Source organism: Saccostrea echinata, unplaced genomic scaffold, assembly GCF_033153115.1.
Source record: "Saccostrea echinata isolate AGI-Se365-2 ecotype Australia unplaced genomic scaffold, CSIRO_AGI_Sech_v1 ptg000028l, whole genome shotgun sequence".
Classification (NCBI taxonomy): Eukaryota; Metazoa; Mollusca; class Bivalvia; order Ostreida; family Ostreidae; genus Saccostrea; species Saccostrea echinata.
The window spans coordinates 360,068-380,374 of record NW_026889777.1 but is presented as its reverse complement, the minus strand read 5'-3'; the positions used below and the strand labels follow the sequence as shown (position 1 = coordinate 380,374).

At 30.8% G+C, this 20,307-nt stretch overlaps 1 protein-coding gene across 2 annotated transcripts in view; it reads right to left on the bottom strand.

Annotated features, from left to right (window-relative positions):
- LOC133193601 (corticotropin-releasing factor receptor 1-like) overlaps positions 1-20,307 on the bottom strand; it is a 74,494-nt gene that overhangs the window by 12,743 nt on the left and 41,444 nt on the right. For both annotated transcript variants that reach the window (XM_061329563.1, XM_061329562.1), the window contains exons 2-5: positions 9,319-9,435; positions 8,947-9,056; positions 5,543-5,643; positions 869-989 (exon numbers count right to left, since the gene is read on the bottom strand). In XM_061329563.1, the coding sequence (XP_061185547.1) occupies positions 869-989; positions 5,543-5,643; positions 8,947-9,056; positions 9,319-9,435 (449 nt within the window). The remainder of the gene's footprint in view (positions 1-868; positions 990-5,542; positions 5,644-8,946; positions 9,057-9,318; positions 9,436-20,307) is intronic.

The window sequence follows — 20,307 nt, the reverse complement described above, 5'->3', positions numbered from 1 at the left end:
TGTCCCACGAAACCATGATCAACACTTTCTTCATTATATCCCAAAATACCAAAATGACCAAACTAATTTTAATCAACAGATCATACTTTCTGCATTAATACTGCGACAAAATCAAAGTGTTACAGAAATTCAACAGTACGAAGATGGCCACCACTTCCAAAATGGATCCATCATTATTTTTCTTTGCTCACCGCCAATAAGGTAAAGACGTAATACATGTTCAAAATAAATTAACATGCCACAATTGAATATTCTCTGGAAATGACGACAACTATCTTGTGCGCTTGACAGCAATGACCAAAATAAACAATGATAATCTCCATTGACCTTTAAAAAATCGTGTCATACTTGTTTGTTTCAAGTTTTATGTATGCAATTAGACTATAGCTAGCTAATAAAAGTTTGGAAATGGTAAGATTTTAATGTTGAATGAAATAATAGTTTCTTTCAACACAATTCAAAAATTTATTTGCAATCGTTAAAATGAGATTGAAGCGCTCATATTGCAAAGGCTATACCTTTAGTTTGATGAAGATGAAATATTTTTTTTTTTTATTTTTCCTTTATAATAATTCAGTATTCGGTAAAATTACATAATTTCTTAGTGTCAAATTTTCGTACCTTCAGGAAAAAAAAATTGTTCGTACGGTTTTGATTTCGTGAAAGAATAGTGCTGAGTTGTTATATACTTCAGAATTTATAATTCGTGGAGGACATGATTTTGTGGGTCTCATCAATCCTCTAAGACAACGAAAATTAATCGCCCACGAAAATAAGTGATTTCACAGTACTTACATTTTTTAATACATGGAAGAATTTGATATATATTTGTGTACTATTAAATTTATTTCATAATGACATTACTTACAGTTTCTTGATTATTGACAATTGGAAGAAGCGTATGCTGCATGATGATCCAGATGATGTTCCTTAAGATGAAAGTGACGATAAGATGACAATGGATGATATTCCTCAGGCATCTTAAACTCCTATAAAACAAACATCATCATCACAAAACTTTCGTCAGTAATATCTTCTGTGTCTTAAAAAGTTTTATAGACACTGTGTTCCTTTGATTTTTCTTGCTAGTAAAAAAAAAAAAAAAAAAAAAAAAAGAAATGAAATTCTTTTATTGAAAAGGTGATTGATTGTTAAAATTGAATTTTACATTATACTTAAATTCATTTGGAAATCAATACCCTCATTTTAATGTCCGTTTTTTTTCAAACTTTGTTAAACATTAATTATTACTGGTTCAAATATTTATCCCAGTGTTTAAGATTAGTCTTTTATTTATATATTTTGACACATAATTGAAGGAGTAATATAAACTTACGTACTTTTCTCATCATATACTTTTCTGAGAGGAGACATGACCGGCAAAATAGCAATTAGCTTAAAGTTGTAAATTTTTATATTAACTTTTCATTACATGTATTGAAAAAAAAAAATTGATTCAAAGGAAAATAATATATTTAGATTATTCCGGTTTACGTAGAGTATATTTGCATCCCTTCTCGGAATTAATTCTTTAACCAGTTGAAACATGAACTTTATAGAGTTTGGAATGGGTTCCATGGAGGAGTAGGCATTCCCAGTCGACCAGTCACATCCGCTGTTTGTTTTTTGACATGGTAAACAGCAAGAGCTGTAGTCAATTCAGTATGTAAAATAATGGCTAATAATTTTTTTTTGAAAGACGTTAGTCAACATTCGACAGAATGTATTTGCAAAGAAGGCAATTGAATTGGCTATACAGGCCTCTATGTGACTTCTAAAATTTAGGCATCAACTGGCTCCTAATTAAAATAATTTAGGTGCCAATGCAAATTTTTAGTCGCCGGGTAAATTTTTCTTAGATACCAATTTAAAAACTGATATCAGTCAAATATATAGAGACATGTCCATTGCTAACTTTTAAACTTCTTTTCTGCTCTTTATAAAAAAAATGAAAATGTTTTTAGTTCAGTAATTTGACGAACACCAAGTCGATTTAAAATGGTCGCCAATTTGGCGACTTATAGTAAAATTAAAATTTTGGGCGCCAATCATAATTTTTAGGCGTCATGGCGACTAAATTAGTCGCCAATTAGAGCCCTGTTATATTGTAGATACCCTTGTTTCATCTACTTTTTTTTCAGTAACCCGCCTCTATTAAGCTATTGTTCGTACAAAAAACAATCTGATGTTTTCAGACATTGTTACAGCTTACAGCTTTTACAGCTTACTCGGACGATGTCATGCCTATTGGGTTTATAAATATATTTTCTAAATATTTTTATAAGCAATAATTTTCACATGGAATAAAAAATGATATTGTTCAAAGAATATGCGGAATTATCATAAATACAAAAATAATTTCGCTTTATCACATTTTTGTAACATGACATTAAACAGTTCGTTAATGCCTCACATGTACTTAGTTATAAGCTTGTGCTATCAAAATTGCCCAATTTGTAGTTCTAAATAGATATTGGATAGCGAAAGTTGTGCATATATCTCAAGAAATATTATAATATTTTTTGGTCTGACAATGTTAAATATCACCTTAAGAATTTTATATCGGGATGTTATATATTAGCTTAATAACTATATTATTATTTTTATTTTATTTTTAATCTTTGTCAGTATATTCTGTATCGTCTATGCAAAGGAGGGACGTCTTATTCAATAATGAGATAGCCATGATTCTGTTTTGAATTAGCATGTTCACCATTTCATACTTTGTATATGCGTATTTTAGCAGGAACGTTAATGATTTGATCATATCAGGCAACGCACAAATACGTTCAAATATATCCCTTGTTAGAATATGCCTTCTTCGAACTACTTCCCTTTTTGAAAATTTTTAAATACGTAAATATTTTACTGGCTCACACCACCTGAAAGAAGTGCAACGTCAGATGCTGCAGCTATGAATGTTGCATGGAAATACAAAATTATTAATGCCAAAAAGGAAATCAAAAAGATATTTCACAACTTTTAAAATAAATAAATAAATTTAAAAAAAAAAAAAAAAAAAAAAAGTTATATCAAAACATTTGTCTGTGACAATCAAAAAAAGGCATTTTGGATTTTAAAAAGTTAAGACAACTAATAAGTAGGTATTATATTATTTACAATAAAACGCAAACGTTATGTATTTTTTTTCTTATACATAAATTAACTTACAATCATAAATAATAAAATGAAAAAAAAATATCACGTGAAACACTCTCAAAATTGAACAGAAACTGCCAAATAAACAGTAATTAGATTTATACATTTTGACAAACGTTTAGTAATTTAAAAGTTGAGAATTCTCCTAAGGATGTCAATAATGTTTATAAATTGTTCTTTAGCTGAATATTATGCAATAATTGGCCAACAATCTGCAAGGACTTGTCATTTGCAGCACTCTCTCAGAGATGATGACAATAAAAATGTAACTGATTATCTGGGAGATATGAGAAAGAAATCAAGTTTTGAATGACTATTAACTAGGCAATTGATGCACACTCAAATATTAAAAAAGAAAGTTAAGAGCTGAGGAATATGCGTGCCTATACATGCAACATTTCAATTTACTACAAAAGAAAATCTAGTTGTACTTTATCATATTTTCTATTAAGCTATTGCTTTGTATTTTTTAAAGTTGGGTCTATTTGTTTTAATGCTAAAAAGATCTATTTCTCATTATATTCGAACGGCTTTTGAGGGGTACAATAACGCCGTAAGGCTTGACCATACTTTAACAAACAAGGAGGCAGCGGTCTTAAAACAAAATTGTCCACATTAAATTAAAATGAAAAATTGGTATAAAACACGTCAGCTAAAATACAACCCTATGTGGTTTATATTTGTTAATAAGGGCATTTTAAACAAGACTTTAAAAAAAATAATTGGCACCCTCCATCTATGAACCTGTATTTACACAAAAGGTTTAAACATTTTCTAATACAAACTTGGTACCAACGATAGCCAGTTCCTATTATGACGTCATATTATGAAGTCATTGTTCTTTACATGTACTAAACAAGGTTATACAGAAAATCAACAAAATAGCTTCGGTTTTAGGGGATGCCCTATTAAATCTACAGAAAGAAGGTCTAACTAGAAGCAGAATAATCCAAGGATTGATGATATTTCTTCAAAAATACCGACTGTTTAATTGCTTGGATACTATTTGTAATGTTTTGAGTTGAAAGAGTGTAAACATCACAGTCTGGTGTAAGTATCCTCAAATTCTTATCATATGAGAAAGTAAAGTTCATAGGATTTGTGCAGTTCTTTATCAATCTTTAGACTATTCTTCTTAGCATTATACATTTTTTCAGGAAAATTAAATAGGGTATGCCCTTGCGTCGAAGTTGTTTTGTTGATGCGTTTTTTACCTCAACTAATAAAGAACAATGACGTCATAATTAGTGGTCAAAATGTGTACTGGCAATAACATGTCGTGGGAACTTAGTATGCATAAGAAAACAAATTTGAACATATAAAAGTATATATGTACATGTATAATAGATGTACCTCTTGTGCGTTTCTATAAACTCATTTACATTGAAACACCTATACCTAGCTTTAAGTCACTTGCGTAATAATATTGGCACATTGAAAATTGTTATTAATTCATAAACATTGTAGAAGAATTAGACATTGAGACTGAAAATACACGATGGCGTATTTTCATATTTAAAGGAGATTTGTTAAAAAGCCTGTTGTTTTATTGGGTCAAGACGGAAAGGAAGTAGATCTCCATAGATCCAAGCCCATCCAGAAAAAAAGTTGGCTGGGTGTTAATTACACAGGGATGAATGGCCCTAATCGTCATTTGAAAAAACAAAAAACAAAAAACAAAAAAAAAAAAAAAAAAAAAAAAAAAAACAATCAACAACGTTACCACATATACATGTATTTTAAATTTGACAGATAAAGAAGTACCTTCGATATAATAGCAACACATACAATAAGATACACTGTAGATTTTTTTTTATTCATTCTAAAAGAAAAGCCTTTTCAGAAATGTACTTGTGTATTTTTTTGATATCGAGATTTTTCCGTGAGTAGAATAAATTACAATATGTATTTGTAAAAAGATGTCATAGATACTAAGTATTTTTAGAAACTGAGATTAACCCTTTTTGTGTCAAGGGCCTATCTCTTTCGTGTTGAATTCAGCTTGTTTGTAAAGAAGTACTGTAATCACACTTAGCCATAACTCTTTTGTATGCCGTAAAGAATATCAAGCTAGGGCAAAAATCAAACAATGCAAATTCTAAATAAATAAAAAAAATGAATTCTTTTTTACAGCAGATTAATCTTCAAATTATTTCTTTATTTAAAGTCGGTTCTGTATAGAACTAATAAAGTGACAGAACCGGTATCTGAATAGAGTTCAAAAATAATATTTTATTCTATTTCAAGCATATTCTTGTAAGAAAAGAGCCTTCAAAAATTCAAATGATATGCATTAAATTTTAGAATGAATCAGTATAATAGTGTGATGATGCAGAGCCAAGTATAACAATGAATTTCTTCAATTGACGTTTTGTGCACTTACCTAAAGTACGTAAAAATAAACAAAGCAATGGCAAGGGCGACAGTGGAGATGGTGAATCCAAGATTGTAAATGATTCGGGAGACATAATCTGTAGCTAATTCCTGTCAACAGAAAGTTGAAGTAGTAAATCATGTTAATTGAGCGAATCCCTGTAAGACAAAAACTGAATTTTAAGTGGCTTACTCGTATAATCAGAAAGTGCAACTAGTCTTAATTTAGCGATTCCATGTAATAAGTAAATGATATTTACAATGGCTTATTTCTGTTAACAGAAATTGTAACTAGTTTTTACTAAGAGAGTCCCTGTAATAAGAATGTGGTTTTTACAGTGGCTAATTTCTGTAAACAGAAAGTGGCACTTGTGTTTATATTTATCAGATAAAAAAAATTATTATTCATTTTCACATGGTAATACTGAGAATGTACAAAGAAAAATGTATCTCCTTCTCTTCATTTCTTTCTTAATTTATGATATCTCACTGAGAATAAAACTCTTTGATTAATTGTTAAATTTAACGAGGTTCGCTCCTGAGCTTTTGAGCAGATTTTTGTCTTAACCTATATTTCAAATAATGCTTTAGTTCTTACAATAGATTTGGATTCTTCAATACCTATTTAATTATATCCAGTTAAACTCCATGATTAAATTCCACACCTAAAGCATTAAGTGAGGAACTATATTTTGTGGCGGAAGGTTTTTTTAAAGAAGAAAATGATCTTTTTTCTCTTTCGAAGTATTTAAAGTATATTAAGTTTAGATTCCTATTTTTTCCATGCAGCCTGCACACAGAGTTATTCTGTGCCGTGAACTGTTTTATGCTGGTACTAAATTATATATTAAATAAACTATCCTGAATTCTATGAACATATTTGATAAATATAGCATATATATTGTGAACATTCATAAAAATGTATTCCTAATATAAGCTTAAAATTAGCACTATTTTAGTAATATCTAAAAATTAATATCATAGACACCCCTCTTTTAATTTTTCTTTTCTGAATATACGAAGTATAAGATGCTTTTAACCATTCTTCTTAAATTCAGTAAAACATTATAATTACTTTCAAATGATTTTATTGCTTGTTAAATTTTTAATGCCAGAAAAATGATATTTTTTGTACAAAAAGATCAAATAATTGAACATGCGAAGTACTGTATACAGGGAATTTTCGCCCGTGTTTAATTTTCGCCCCTTTCGCCCTACTCACAGGTGGGCGAATTTAAAACGGGGCGAATTTAATGAACACAGTATAATTCTTAAACAGAACTGTGACTGGGCGAATTTAAATGGGGGCAAAATTGTTTGCAAGTGTAAAAGGGCGAAAATAATGCGGGGCAAAAATAACCCTGTATACATTTATTTGAAACTTGTTTGTTGTCACAAATTTTAATGTGTCTATTCAAGATGATATAAGACTGTGTTTGTACCCATAATTTATTTGAATAAAAATATTGGAGGAAAAGCGTGATTAATGTGTAAGACGTATTTACAGTGCAAAAAGGTCAAACTAAATGCTCTCGAGCGCCAAAAGAAGCGCATTGACCCCGATTTTCGTTTTGATTTTTCAACAAGCTATGTGTTTAGATTCTAGAAATATACTTGATAAAAAAAATCTCATTACTTAAGATGGCAGGATCCAATCTCCTTAAAAGATGATTATCGGTATAGTTCTTTCCAGTTTTATTAGGTTCAGATTTTACAATAAAGGGTGGCACGTTAGTTAACATAACCAACAAAATCGTAGATAAATTACATGTAGTCGATTCATGTATCAAGTTTTGACATGTACGGCAAAGCAAATTTGTAATTTCAAACTAAGAATCTATCTTGATGGGACATTTTTGAAAATTTACCACTCCAGGCCTCTATGATTATAATGGAAAGTATCATCATGAGTAGAAAACGGAAACTATTTTCATCTCAATTTAATTTAACCTGTAATAAAGAGATGAACTTAATACGGCATCAAAATGCTTTAGGGAAAATGGGAGAAAAAGATCAAACATCTACTGCACGTTATTGATTAAACCAAAAAAAAAAAAAGTCGAGCATGCTAATTACTTGCTCGATTTTAGGGGACATTTGTAATTGGTATCAGTCAGTTTGATTAATGTTTCTTTTCTAATGACATTTGCCATGTCATTCAATTTTATTTCAAATACACGAATTCCTTCCTTTATCCTTTTTGAGTTTTTTTCAGCCCACATTTTCTAATAATATGTTTTAATAAAACATGGACTGAATGTAAATTATCTTTTAACCAAATGGGTATCAATTGATACTTTTTTTTAGATTACACGCATTGTATGTTTCACATGTTAATTGAGGAAACACCTCCCTCCCCCCCCCCCCCCCACACACACACACACATTAATTCCTGTAATATTAGTTATCCAGGTTCAATAAAGGGTGTAGGGGGATTTACCACGGATTTAATTCCAAACACCTATAGGCTGAAGAATCATTTTAAATGCATTACTGAAAAGCAGGAACATGCATTTCAAGGAAAAAAGAAGAAAACTATCATGCAACTATTATTTTTATAATGTTCCTATTAGCTGAAGATTTCCATTGATTTTACATTTCAAATATGAAATTCAATATTCGACAACATTGAGAGCTTGCAACTAAAAGAAACCCCTTTTGCAGCTGAAAATTCTGAAAGACGTATAGAAGTACATATTGCATAATATGGAATATAGAATTGCTTGCTTTTTGTTATACTTTTGCAAAAAGAAGCAAAAGGTTGATGTCACGCAGAGTAAATTATCACAAAAAAAAAGAAAAGAAAATGCAGTCAAATTCTCATTGAACAAACAATTTCTGGTTTTATATATATATATTCCATCTTCTGGTTTACACAATCTTGAACCAATTATTTTGCTCAGCAAGGTTTTTCAAATTACTTAGCAAAATAATCAGTTCAAAGTTATATAACCCTGGAGATGGATAAGATAAATTCAGAAAGCGTTTATCGTTATTTGGAAACTGTGAATGTTTCTTTTCTTCTAAACCATATCTCATAAATAGTGCTGCATAGAGTATTTTAAAAAATTCTGTCTGAATACAATTTCACAAGAATTATGCCTTAATGTGGCATTGTTTATTGAAAGGGATTACAAAAAAGCCATTTTCCCATTTTATACTTCATTTGACAAAACTTAATCTTCATAACTTTAGTCTAAAAGAGTTTTCTAAAGTTATTTGTTATTGCTTGAAATTGATCATGAATGAAAAGTGACATGACTTTTATTCCAAGTAATTTTATCTTTTTGAGAAATAGATTTCTTTAAAAGTTTCACATTAATAAATGATGATTAGATTTTCAGTAATGAGAATGCACTAGATTTTTTTCTAGAACATTAATTATTTATATTAATGAGACAAGATTACACCTACCCCCTGGAATTCATTATCGCGTTCCACAGCTATTCCTTGCGTGAGACAAGCGTTATAATTCGCCTTTTCCATCCATGTGCCATTTGGAAAACAGAACTTTGTGGCATTTTCTGTGACAGGAAATAGATTTTTAAAAAATTAACACCACGCCTTCGGATGCTTTATCAAATCGAAGAGAAATACAAACGTTATACCTGTGGCTGCATTATTAAAATTAATTGTTGTTTAATAGCGAGAAAAGTTATCTAAAAATGAAAATAAATTTTAATCGATCCACAGATTAATTAGATGAGTGAGCCAATTTAACAATCTAGTATAAATAATCACAAAAAATATTTTAAAAAAAAATGTTAAGAGAGTATATATTTTTACTAGTTGCGTCCACTCCTGGGACCTCCGGACAGGAAATGACTGCAAAATGTCCACCTTGTGTCAATGGCCAGCACGAAAAGGGGTCAGAGGTTGCATTGCAGTACACTTTGCCATCTTCTGAAATCGATAAATTTGTTTTACATTTGTTAAATATGACCATGATGAAGCTACAGCTCTGTAATGGTTGAATGTATTCAATTTCTCTTGACTTTAAATCAAGATCTGTTCACTATAAGGTTCACCCGTTGTTTTCCGACCGGTTTATTTTTTACGCCAACATCCAAGTCAGACAGTTATTTAAATTACTGTCCGTTTAACACATAAAAACAAATCCCCAAAAGACTAGGATGCAGGGTCCTTTGGAAAAACGCACAAATGACTATGGTCTTGGCTTCTTTCAAAGCAATTTCTCAGAAGACTGATATGATCACAATTGTAATTGTTAATATTCCAGATAATCATACCAAGCAATTGCACACGCGGTAAGCTTCAAGTCGCCAAGCGAACGTGATGAAAGTGCTACAATGACAATTCACAATACATCCTTAGCATAAACAGTGTGACAGATTCAGTTTTCCTTTAATTTTTAAATTGATGCATTGTGACGCAATCAGCGCTTCTATTGGTAGAAAAAGAAACATATCTAAGTAGTTGTATCGAATAACAATATTTTCAATTAGTAACAAAAATAAGACTCATCAAAAGGAAAAAAAATATATATGTTGAAAATTTAATCCCATGAGATTTTATTCTAATTATCCTTCTTTAAAAATCTTTAAACTTTATATTTCATTTTGTGGAATGTTTGGATAACATTGGTGTCACAAAGTTTGATTTAAACAAATCAAAAGGGATAAAACTGATCTATTTTGTAAGGTAATCAATATTCATGGTCTTGAAGTAGATGCAGAATTAGAATACCACAGAAGTTGGAAATATCTCATAAAGTTTAGCAAAGAAAAATCAAGTCAAATTCTGCTTTCCTGCACCCCATGTGCTAATTTCGTTAGTCACTCATTTAACCGACAGTAGAGTCTATGTACAATTATAGCATCTCACTGCTAAGCTTTCAGTTTTGTATACAAAATCATAAGCGGTTTTGATCCTGTCAGTCAATTCTTATAAAAGAATCCTCAAAAGTGTTCATTCATCCAGTGTTTCTGAAGATTCACGTTTGCCTATTACCCATTTAATTCTATGCAAAATTATTAACACTTTTGATAAGATAGTACCACAATATGATCTGAGACAGTTATTGAAAACATTAGTTTGCTGGTATCTCATGCCTTCTTGTGTCATGGGGAGTTGATTGTAAAATCTAAGACTTCTAACAATACTGTTGTTCAGTGCTCTGATGTCCATTATGATGAAACTCAGTCAGTTATCATTCAAAGCAAAATCTTTAAAATAACTGACTAATTCTCCAGTTATTATCTAACTCACACCATTACCCGTGTCTTCTTTATACCCAGTAGCAAACTCCAAGGCTTACTTAGTAGTTTCCTAGACCAAAAGGGTTCTCTTTTGCAATTTAAATGAACCATGTGAGTTATCGTTTGTCCCTTCTCACTTAAGAAGTGTCCCGTCCTATATTCTAAACTGTGTAAAGGTCATACTTTCCGCATTGGGGCTGACACAGAGGCAGCATTAAGGGGATGCCTGAACCAACAATTAAAAAATCAGAAAGGTGCCATACAGTTATTTTCCTACCCTTTGAAATGCTGAGAATTAGTATTTTTATGAAGTAAAATACGGGTACAAAGGGTCAGTGCTCAGCATTTGGCTCCATTGACCGTATTTTGGTGGTTTTAGACATTAATTTGATGGTGGTCAGAATATAGCTGCATCAGTTTTTTTAAATGTATTCAAAATGTGTTGTACTAAAGGCCAGCATTTGGTTGCATTAGTCTTTTATTCAATGGCCAACATATGGATGCATTGAAACTGGTTTGAAAAATGTCATATTTTGTTTGACGTGTTAAATATACATGTTGATTCCAATATTAATATTGTACGTTTGTAATTTTCTTTTGTTTGCTTGTACTTTTTGACATTTATGTAACGATTTTATTCTTGATTGTTTGACAGTAGTGCCACTCTTAAATATCTTGTCACTAATTACCTTTCACCCTTGGGATGCACCTACATGTTTCCTCATATAAATCATTTTATCCACTCTAATCATTTTGCTCATAAAAGTTTATTCTTTATCATTTTTTTCAGAAAATTGTTTTGATTTGAATTAAGCAATGGTTATAATGGTAATGGTAATATGATAAGGCACATCTTGGAGACCACCTATTTTGCCAATTTATATATATTATTTAATAGTCAAATAGTTTATTCCTTATGTTCACATTTTTTCAAAAGTAGGAGGTACTATTTGTTTCTTAATTCAAAAGTTGGTTGGTACTATTCGATATTTCAAATGCACTAAAACTACAGACTAAGACACCTTTGCTTGCAGTCACCATGTAGACTTGCATGTAAAAGAAGAAGAAAAAAACTGAAATATTTATGTCATACATGTATTTATATCTAATATCAACCTTGCTATGATGCATTGCAGGGTACAGTTAATGTTCCACAAGCTCCAATCTTTATGCCTTCCGAAAATATTAACTGCTGTAAGGGAAAAACTTCTAAGTAGAATGCTGCAATATATTTAAGACATGGTGGAAATCAAATGTGGATTTTAAAAAAGCTTAAAAGAGCTTTTTAAAAAAATTGAAATGATAACCCCCCCCCCCCCCCAAAAAAAAAAAAAAAAAAATCAAAAGCATCCAAGCATGACTTGTCAATACTTTATACAAATTCTTCGCCATAAGTTAAAGACCAGACTTACTGATATCACAGACGACTGCTTCTTCAATGAAACTGGAAATCAGATATTTTCATACCTTGTCAACACTCCTCTATAAAATCACTATGTTAAAAAATGTTTTGATTCTGCACAAGTTTTAGTAAGCTAAAATTGATATTCAAAGATACTGGAGTTCCTCATTGACAATATCTACAAAAACTACATGTACGTAGTTTTTGGAGATCAGGTTTACAATCAATCTGTTTAACATCCTGTGAGTCTTTATTGTGCTCCTTTATTACTCGTTCGCTTATCGTTATATAAAGTAGACTTAACTAAATATTTATTGATGGAAAAAAGACAAATCTCGCTTCAATTTGACATTCAAATATATCGAAAACTTTTTGTCAATTAAAGATGTTAAATTATATTTATGCTTCGACGCGATAGATCTCACTGAACTAGAAAATAACAACCCCACAGAGTCCAGCTGTTTCATATCTTTGGCTAATTGTTTTACTGACTGTGGATGTAAATGACAAGCTAACAACTAAACAAAATGAAGACTGCAGCATTAACTATCAGTTGTCTATACATGTATACTCTATCAATTTTATGTTGTAATGCATGTATTCTACTCCCTCCTGCATATAAAGTTATTTCTTCCACCTGAATTCAGTACGCAGAGCATGTTTTGATTAGCATTAATTCTTAAAGAATTTTATATGATATCTTTTTCAAATCAGCGATTGGGACGTCACAATGGTTTATGCATAAAATTGATGAAGTCAATTGAAGTGGATTCACATATTGGTTTGGGGTTGGACATGATTTTAATCCAATCTCGTTGTTTGGGGATAGAAAACACATAACTAGTTGGATAAAAATCATATCCAACTAAAATCCATGGGAGATACTATATACACCTTAGAGATGTAAATTATTAATTTTACCCGCACGACGTTTATCCAAATATCAGTATTTTTGCTTTTAAGTTAAAGAAAAATAAATACATGACTTTCTCTCTGCTTTTTATATCCATCATACATTCGTGCCACATATATTGATGAAAGCGCTTCAAATATAATGGTGAAGACTTATTGCTGAACATATGACGAGTTTAATTGTGTGGATATACGTGTCTCTTGCTATTCGGTATTCCTAGAATGATCGTGTCTGCATTTATAATTGTGAGTATTTACACTTGTTAAGACTTCAAGCTAAATTCACAGTCTAAGCAAAAGGTCATGATAAATCATAAACAATTCCCAATATTCAGTAACAGGGAAATGAAATAATAAGAGGGTTGTCCCGTAAACAAGTTGTCTAGAGTGAAAAATAATCATCACTGCGTTCTAAAATTTTCACTACTTTTTAGTATATTTTTCATCAATATACATAGCAAATTTCATATAGATATATGCTCAAATAAACAAAATATGAGAATTTGTGTTATGTGTGGTATCGCCTACCGGTGCATGGATGATAAACGTCGAAGTGTCTAAAGCAGTGTCACGTTTCCTCTTTGCTACAAAAAAATTTGATAAGTCCCACTTAAATTCGGGGATTTCATTGATGCATATGCTTGAATTTCCCTTTATTCCTCCATAAACAGTCGAGGAACCAATCTCACATACACATGGAACCTTCTGAAGATTATATTTGGTAAGTTATGGACAGTACTCTCACTAATCATTCAACCAAATAGGCTATCTTATATCGACGGTCTACAGTGACAGCGTCTTTCGCTGTTGACAGTATATAGCTGTTTGTCCGTATGTTTTGTTCTACCCGGGGACCCGATCAAAAAGCTTCCGCTTAGAAAACTTCCATTTCACTTGTATACGAAAGATCTAGTGATATTTTTATATTTTTTTTTCTTCTGTAGTCATTTAAAGTTTTTAAGGGCGTCATTACTACATCTAAATCAAACTGAACTGCTCTCCGGTGCGCCGTAACGCCACCAAACGTCGCCATTTTTTTGTTGCGTTTACCACTTTTCCATTTCAAATGCTCGGGAAGCTTCCAAAAATTAACAAATGCCTTGATATTTTACAAAAGACGAAATAACAGATATTGGATTAAAAATAGGATAATTTTACCCTAACCTTATCTATTTAATACTTTTATTTCGAAATAATACTCCTGTATTCGCTAATGAAACCCTGTTTTTTTTTTATCGTGCACCGTAAGACCGTACCCTGTGCCTATTAAAGCATAATAAAGTATCTATTTTTGTCAATATTTTATATAAAAAAATTAAGATGCACTTAAATATGATGAATAAACATTTGTTTGTTTTTCACCTTAGTGCACCCATTATTTTTCAAGAAAAACTCTTTGTCCACGATTTTACCGGACAACCCTGAATATATAAAGAACGGCATAAAAAATAACAAATAATAATAGATACACCTACGCATAAAAATCCAATGAATATTTTAAAAACGCCATAAAAAATAACAATCATTATGCAGAAATTGCTTCACCTTTCTTACATGCATTAATTAGTTATCGATGACGCCATAGTAATAGCAATTTTTAATTTATATTCGTTTTATTTCATAGTTCTGACCTTATCTTTTTGCATCAAGACAGGAATGGATGTAAATTTTTATGTTGCATGCATTCAATTGAAATGCAAATAATTCAATTTTGAAAAGGTCTAGTATACACAATCGATTTGTGCATTTGTTACTAATGGAAATAAATATGCACTGTAGTTTCTTCAAAACAAGAGACCAATGTTTGAATGAAATATGTGGAGATAACGAACAGTATTCGAGCTAAAATGTCCATCAAACATTACAAAATAGGAGCAGAGCAAACACGGACCACTAAGACATCAGAGGTGGGATCAGGTGCAATGGAGGAGTGAGCAGCCCCTGCCGACCGGTCACACCCGCCGTGTGCTCCTTGTCATGATCAGGAAATACCGGGAATGCATTACATTTACATATTTCTACGGAGTTAGTCTGCCCTCTCGCTTATCATGAATGTTGAATTTTTCAGATACATGTATATTTATCTCATATACAAATGGAGATGGTATATGACTTTAGCAGTCATTTACATGTACGTGATATTGTATATCTGAATGACTTAGAAGAGTTTCAACTTCATCATTTTCAGAACTTTTGTGATTATTTGTGATGAAAATAAAAATCATAAACTCTAAATGTCTTATTCTTCTTTTTATCACAGTTTTAAAATGAAAGTCACATGATGATTTACTATTCATGAAACAGCATTAGCATGTGACATTTAAAATAATTAGCATCATTTTATATCAATCTGAAAAACTAACCACATTTCGAAACAAATAAGAATGCAAAGCAAAAATGAAACTGTCATAACTTTCATATCTGCTAGCGTATTTCAACGTAGCATTTCATGAAATTAGGTCGATATTTTTCTTACCATGCTATTTGAAATTAAAAAAAAATACATGTATGTAATTTATTCTCATAATCGAGAATAAAAATACCTTCGCTCAAATTAAAGCCATTAGCAAATAAAGGCTTAACGGAACTTCCATTACACTGACATGTTAAAACAGAACAGCATATATAATAACATGCACCACCATACGAAATATTGACTAAAATGCAATTTTCTCAAATTTGGTTTAAAATAGAATTACAGCCGGCACTGATAAGTTGTATATAATGCATATAGTAAAGCATCTTCAAGATTTTTATCAACTTGAATTTAAGCCTGGAAACATTAGGTTAAATGGAGAGGTATAGTATATCAAAAGGAAAAGGAATGGCTACTCATTTTCCAAAATAAATTAGTTTTTCTTAATTAGCTTCAATGTATCGCTCTGTTGATTGTACATAAAAGTACCAACTTGCTTTGAGTAGATCCTCCTATACGTTTGAAAACTTATCTTCAAATATAAATTAAAAATTTTATTTAAATAGAACACAATGAATGTAGAAAATTAAAACATCTTGAAAGCACTAAAAACAAAGAGATACAATTAATATTACAAAGAAGTCAAAGACATTGATTTTGTTTGATACCCAATCTGATAAGAATAAGTACAGTAGTACAATGATTCACGAAAGGAGTCTAATGAAAGGAATTTTCCCCCCAAAGAATTTTTTATTGTAATTGAATCACACGAACCTGGTATAGTCAAAAGATAACTAAGGGATTTTATTGTTAATTTACCTTTTTCAAAGAATCCTTTTCACAAATTTCTTTTTACATTTTAATGAATGATAGATATACAGTACTGTACGATTGTAGGTAACTTAATTAAATTTACAATTAAATTACTCTCAAGAAGATATCTAAATTTAGATAGATATTCAGTATCCTTTCAGGTAGTCGCCCGTGTGGTGCAGTGGTTAGAGTGTTTGCTTTAGAGTCGCGGTGTACGTTGATCCTTATGTCACGGGTTCGAATATCACTGCGGGACGTGAAGACCGGTGTTTTGGATGAGACCGTGTAAACCGAGGTCCCGTGTCGCAGTAGGTGCTAGCACGAAAAAGATCCCTCACTGCTTAATGCACGGTTCTGAGTGCCGAGTATAAGTTTAAATTTGTTGCAAGTAGTGGAAAATTCTCAAAAATAAGCAAACAAAAATCTTTAAAGTAATACTAAATGGCAAAATACGAATTACGAAAAGGATTGGAATTGAAATATATGTCTTATTGCATAACTCTGACAGTATAAAATGAAAAATAGATATTGAAAATAAAAAGCAAATTCTTGGGAAATTTGAAGGTTATGACCCAGATTCTAATATTTCAAAAATTATTTTACAAATATGATATTAAAATAGCGACCATTTTTCATAGACATTGTAGTAAATGGTTTATATAAAACTTTTGGGGACGAGGAAAACAAAGTAAGATTTGGTAAGATGTCCTAAATACTGTAAATTACTTTTTTATTTGCGACAACTTTATTTTGGCATGATAACGCGAGGCTGTTTGCTTCCAAAAATGTTATTCTATCGTACATTTTTATAATAAAAGATTATATGAAACAATAGTCAATATTCGTAGAAATTGTGTCTTGCCTATAGGTAACAAATGACTATCTCGCTTAAATAAGGCGTCGCGAAGATTTGCTTATATCAGTTCGACAAATCACTGGAATCGCGATTTGAATTCTGAAAATGGGAAAGTATCCTCTAAAAGTTAATTATGATGATTTGTTGCATAAGATGTATATTTTGCCTTTAAAATTAACTTGTCAACTTTAAAAAAAAAGTGTTAGTGTATTTAAGATTTGTTTTGACGAGGAGCAATTTTTTTATTGCTTAAAGATTTGGTGAGGTGAAAAAATTATAGCAAGTGAGTATTATTTTATTCGTAGGGATATTAGCCTCTACATGATAGTGACCATACGACAACATGCATCTTCCCGCAATAGAAAAACAAGGAACATAAACAATAGTGGAATATTTTTACAGTAACAGAAAGAAAACCATATAACATCTTAAAAGTCTCAAACATGTTAAGAACGTGACATTCAAGTTTCTTAAGGAGGAACAGGGTCTTGAGCTGAAAATATCAATATATTTTTTTTCTGTTTTATATATTTCTAATTTTGAATGTACTACACGGCTTAAAACAGTTCTGTGATATGATTTCTTGACTTATATTTGAGAGATATAATAAATATTGCCATGTGCAGTGTCTGTTTAAATGTTATGTTGAACGGTCCATTATTGAGTCTATGATGTGAATTTTCAAACACAAATAAAACAAAATTATGCATGAGGACACGTGTTTCCTCAAATATTTCAGAATATGAATTGATTTCTTAAATCTTAAAGCAAGTTTTTTTTTTTAAATTTCACACTGCATGTGGTTTGGATAAATTTCGCACTTTTCAAGACAGCTTCAATGACAAAAGAATAAAAAAAGTAAGAGCCATTCTCTATAATGACTTGAACTTTTATATAGGAGCTGTGGCAAGCATAGTCTCAGAATTTCACCAAACCCTCTATGATAAAAGTCTTTGATACCGTAAACTCAAATCAGGCAAAAATTGGTTGCTACGTGTCATGGTTACCACGACAAAATGTTCTAAAGTTTGAAAAAATGCATTTTTAAAATGTTCAGAGTCCCATAGCGAACGTTTGCAGCATTGCAAACAAGTGGCAATGTTTTCAAAAGTTGAAGACCTGATGTCTTAAATGCATGATAAACATCTTTGGGAAATCAACTATTTTATACGTTACTATGGAAACAAAGTATTCAAACTAAAGTAATAATTTTGTTTATTCAATCTTATAAAGCCTTGCACTTGAAAATAAAAACAATTATAGGTTAATATACAACCAAATAATAGACAAAAGATCCTTGTAACATATACTAAGGATGAAATATATTTCTTTTTGGATGGCAGTGGTTGCCATGGTTTTAATTCTACGAATGGATTTCAAATTTACTCTCTGTGTGTTCAAATCTGATCCTACCTTTATAAAAGGCATATTTCTGTATGATTAGTGTTCAATTTTTAAAGGCGTTGGAGTGTTCCTATTTTTCGCATTTTAAAAAATTCAAATTAAATTCTTTAAATAATGCGTTGCTATGGGAATTAGCAGAAAACATATGCATAATAATCCGAAAAATATTCTGTTTCTTTGGATACATACCCTTTTATGTAGATTCCCAAAACATTGATGATCGTTATTTATGAACAACTAACCTGACTTTTAATTTTGACTACCACCCAATCTCTAACTGAATGCAAGAAGCTAGCACATAAGGTTTAATATTGATATTAAGTTAACAAAATCGATAAATTTTCCTTCTTAACTACCATAGCAACAGTGTTGTATTTTTCATCAAACTTTATCAATATATGATATTCAACTTTAGTTCTACCAGATAAGTACTATTCAAGGTGAGTTAAACAATATGTTTCTTGATTAAAAGTTAGTAAATTCCTAAAGCAGCAAAAAATATCACTTTAAACAACTGGTACATGTAAGTAGTTTCCATGGTTACACTGCGAAGTAGCAATTAATCCCAATTTTTCTTATGTTGTCGGTGTTGAAAGATCCAAAGGAGGTATATTTGCCAGTCTTGAATTTTCATATTTTCCCACAAGATAGTATCATTAACCCACTCTTAGCAACAAATTACGCATGGTTACAAGTCATTTTTAGAATAATACTGCCAACACCTAATTTCTTAAGGTCAAATATTTTTAATGTTTTTCTTAAGAAGTTGATCGAGTTTGATCATGTACCATCTATCATTAAGGAATATTGAGCATTTTTCAGCATTTAAAACGTATTCCATATTCACCCATGGTTACTACTTAGTAAGAGATATGTTCTAAATAGTTTCTTTATAGCATAAATGGCAACAAGGTGTCAGGTTTTTGTGAGAATGGTTTGTTCGTTTTTCTTAGTCTTAATTTAGGGTCAATAAAAATTCGAAGTAGCTGACATTCTCAATTTTAGCGACTTTTCTGACTGTTACCTTGGCAACCAAAACACATAGCAACAAAATTTTATTTGATATATGTTTCTGGTGTCAAGTTGTAAAAATTGGCAAAGTTTCATCAAAATTGGTGACTATGCGTGGCAAAGAAGTTTAAGTGGCTACAGAGAATTGCTATTGAAATTTAAAAAAAAAAATTAAAAAAAACTCGTTTGAGAAAAAGATCCGTCAATAAATATAAAATTTACAATTGAAATGATGTCATCCATTTTAATAAGTTGTAGTAATATTGAAAGGTGAATCTTACCTTAACATCACGCAGTCATCGTTAAACAAGACATAATTAAGCGTTAAAAACACTTAAAAACGTTTCCATTTTTCCGACTTTGGGAAAAAGATCGTGACGTCACAGAACTTAACAAACGGATTGAAATTTAGATATAGAGAATCGCTGTTACCAAACATACAAAAATCATTATCTTCGTGTCGATTTGAAACATACAGTGCATCCCATACAATGCATTGACTGTTACCTGATTTTTTAAATATAACTGATCGTGTATTCAACATGTACTCTCACTGCACTAACATATCATATACATTGTATGACGTCACTGACTTGTTAGACATGCAGCGTAAAAAAGAAGGGTGGATCAATCTATTTCGCAGGTTTTAAATATTGACATAATCGTTAAAACTCATCTTTATCTTGAATTTTGAAGCTTACATGTAACAAGCTGTAAAAAAAAAAAAAATATACATATACTG